The sequence below is a fragment of the Sesamum indicum genome, linkage group LG8 (genome assembly GCF_000512975.1).
Source record: "Sesamum indicum cultivar Zhongzhi No. 13 linkage group LG8, S_indicum_v1.0, whole genome shotgun sequence".
Classification (NCBI taxonomy): Eukaryota; Viridiplantae; Streptophyta; class Magnoliopsida; order Lamiales; family Pedaliaceae; genus Sesamum; species Sesamum indicum.
The window spans coordinates 16,943,876-16,945,156 of NC_026152.1; the positions used below are offsets into that span (position 1 = coordinate 16,943,876).

A 1,281-nucleotide genomic window follows, 5' to 3' on the forward strand; every position below is an offset into this window, starting at 1 on the left:
ACAGAAAATGGGAAATCATAAGTGAAAGCTAAAGCAAAAGAAAACAGATAATCCTTATTTAGATCTTCTAAAAATGTCTGAGGACTTGCATATGATTCAGTTTGCATGAATCATGACTTGGTGCTAAAACTAAAAGATGTAAAATTAGGCATATTATTTTCCTTTAAACTTCTACTCTTCAAGGTAGCTGAATTTATTGCCATCTTATAATATCCATTTTAGGTTGCTGATTTCGATGTGGAAGCAGCTCAGCGAGGAATTGTGTACATAGATGAAGTAGATAAGATAACTAAGAAGGTAAGATTGACGTTGATAATTTGATCCAAAGTCACAGGGTCAGCATCTAACTCTTCGTGTTCCTTAACAAACTTTCTCCTTGGAAGCTCTGTGCAGACTGAGAGCTTGAACATTGGTAGAGATGTATCTGGAGAGGGTGTTCAGCAAGCACTACTAAAAATGCTGGAAGGAACTGTGAGTACATTCCTGGCTATTCTTTTCTGCCTTTACTTTTTGTCAACTTAGTTGTTTCGTTTAATCGTGAGGTATGAAAACACTGCCTGGCATTAGGCTTTCAGGTTTTTCACCTTTCTACCCGCTTCCAAATTTTGTACTTTCAATTTATCAATTTTAAAGTTTGTTTTTGGGATAATATTAAATGATTGTTAATGTTATATTGATAAAAAATGACTCTCTTTCTCTCTCTCTCTTATATATCTAGATTGTAAGTGTTCCTGACAATAGAACTCCAAGACATGCACGGCGTGATAACATTCAGGTATCAAGAAGTTGAATTTGTTCCTCTTATGTGCTTGTTGATTTTGGTGATTGTAATTAGGTGCTGTCAACTTTCATGTCTTATCCATTACTTGCTTTCCTAATGCATTCATATTCTTGCAAGTTACATCTTTTTTCATCATTATTATACTATCCTTTTAAAATTCACAATATCTCTTGATTTTGCTGTCTCCACACAATATGAGTAGTTCCCGAAGTATCTTATTTAGTTTTAGTAGAAATTCGAAAGGAGAACAATGCAAGGTTTTTATGTGGATGGAAAGAGAAAAATAGAATTACGCACATTCCAGCTTTAGTTTTATTGGACACAATGATTTGCTGTGTACTGTTACTTTGAGAATGTTTTTGCTTGAGTTGGATAATTTTCCTAGTTGGAAACTTTTACCTTGGTGTCTCCTTCTGTATAAACAGATCAGAGTTTCTACTGGAACCTAAAAAAGCTCACAGAGAGTGTATATTATGTTTCAATGAGAAGAAGGAAAATCA

General features: G+C 34.1%; 1 protein-coding gene across 1 annotated transcript in view; it reads left to right on the plus strand.

Annotated features, from left to right (window-relative positions):
* The window catches only part of LOC105169050 (CLP protease regulatory subunit CLPX2, mitochondrial), a gene marked incomplete in the record, with an annotated part of 8,264 nt that overhangs the window by 3,095 nt on the left and 3,888 nt on the right, over nt 1–1,281 (plus strand). The window contains 3 exon segments of the mRNA XM_011089315.2: nt 223–297; nt 394–471; nt 719–775. Coding sequence (XP_011087617.1) covers nt 223–297; nt 394–471; nt 719–775 — 210 coding nt within the window.